General features: G+C 44.7%; 1 protein-coding gene across 1 annotated transcript; it reads right to left on the bottom strand.

Annotated features, from left to right (window-relative positions):
• Nucleotides 1-1,206: 1,206 nt before the first annotated feature.
• Pmar_PMAR028713 (hypothetical protein) lies at nucleotides 1,207-1,479 on the bottom strand (the record flags this gene model as incomplete). Its single annotated transcript, XM_002769610.1, has 1 exon — nucleotides 1,207-1,479. A coding segment is annotated over one exon (273 nt), but the record flags the coding sequence as incomplete, so codon positions are not given.
• Between the last annotated feature and the right edge of the window lie 245 nt (nucleotides 1,480-1,724).

Raw genomic sequence — 1,724 nt, 5'->3', positions numbered from 1 at the left:
GAGTCAACGTGTTGATTGTTTACCTGTTGGTGATTTCGGTAAGGCTTCTAGCGTCTCAAAGCCGTAATGGAAACCCTTGTAGCCTAGATACACATTCAGAATATATCTCGTTGACAGCGATGCTACCATTTTCGGACCATAAGATCAAATATTATACTTGAAGTATGAGCGGCATTCGGTTTTCTCTGGAAGATTCATTTCGACTACAACATTTCCTGGTCCAATAAAAATAATTGTAAATCAAATCCAACGAATTTCACGCTAAGTTGAGGAGTGTTGCCAAATTCAAGTAATTGTCAAGTCGAAATCATTTTGTCACCGAAGATTCTGGCTGTATGTCAGGATGTCTCTCAACAGTGTGCGGACAGTGTACGCTGTACAGCCTACATGGCAAGTTCTTAGGTAGCGGTTCCCGAGGCCCTACAACTCCATAACGTTGAACTCATGTAATACATGATAACACTCAAGCTGAGTGACTCAAGCTGTTGATCCACAACAACTTTAATGCATGATCCAATCTGGCTGGATATAAGTTATATTATTAACCTGTTTCAAATACCGTACTTTATGTTGCCCTCAGCGAGTGATAATATCACTCGCTGAGGGCAACATGAGGTACCTACGAGGTGTTGCTTCTGGTCCCTTTCATAGTCAACCCAACAGTTAGTGATGGTGCTTGCGGTAGTGGAGATAACAAAGAGAATCAAAGGTTGATACACCAATCTATATTGTACTTGCGTGCTACAGCTAATAGAAAATGCTGAAGAATCACAAGGAAACAAGTTGGTACCATACCTAATCCGCGTACAGCAACACACCAATCTATATTGTACTTGCGTGCTACAGCTAATAGAAAATGCTGAAGAATCACAAGGAAACAAGTTGGTACCATACCTAATCCGCGTACAGCAACACTCCGGCCAGGGCCAGAATTGGAGCTGATCGCTGACATAGACTTTACCGCACGATTTGGGATTCTACTGAACAACAGACGGATAATAACAGAAAGAATTCAACACCTGACGATGTTGAGACAATTAACAATTCTATCGAAGCTCAATACTAGTCTAATCTCAGCACCTCACCTCAAAGAAGCATACTGCAGCCGTCGCAAGCTCAACCCACTCATCTTCACTGCCAATCCGTGCTAGTCGCTGTGGCTAGAGGAATACTCGCCTCATCTGGTAGTAGTCGTAAATTGCCGACGAAATGGCGTCCCAGCTTCTTCTGGTCTCTGTCCTCGAGTTCGACCAAATACTTGGTAACAACACCGCATACTCGGAAAGGACCAGTCATCATAGGATCTAACTTACGCCTCTGGTGACGCACGAGCATCACGTGTTGTCCCACGCGCAACTCGGGAACTCGACGTCCGGGCTGGCGTGCCAGTGACGCCTCGCTCTTATTCCTGAGAACGTAGTTGTGGATAGTATAAATATCGAAAGTAGATGCATAGACTCGTTGCATATTCTTAACCATAGACCGAACAACATCACTCTGAAGAGCTGCTGGAAATCCTTGAAGAACATTAGACCACTTAGTAGCTTGTTCCGACAATCGACGTGGTTGTAGCGAGGTAGGAGCAGTAGCACCGTGATGGAAAAAGAGATCAGCAGGGGCAACGGGACAATTCACATCACTCGGAACATTGTTATAAGCCCACACTGCACATGGAAGCAGGCGATACCAATCACGGAGCTGTAACCCCGAATCTTCGATGATAG

The sequence above is a fragment of the Perkinsus marinus genome (genome assembly GCF_000006405.1).
Source record: "Perkinsus marinus ATCC 50983 genomic scaffold scf_1104296965400, whole genome shotgun sequence".
Taxonomy (NCBI): Eukaryota; Perkinsozoa; order Perkinsida; family Perkinsidae; genus Perkinsus; species Perkinsus marinus.
This window is presented reverse-complemented; position numbering and strand designations above follow the sequence as displayed.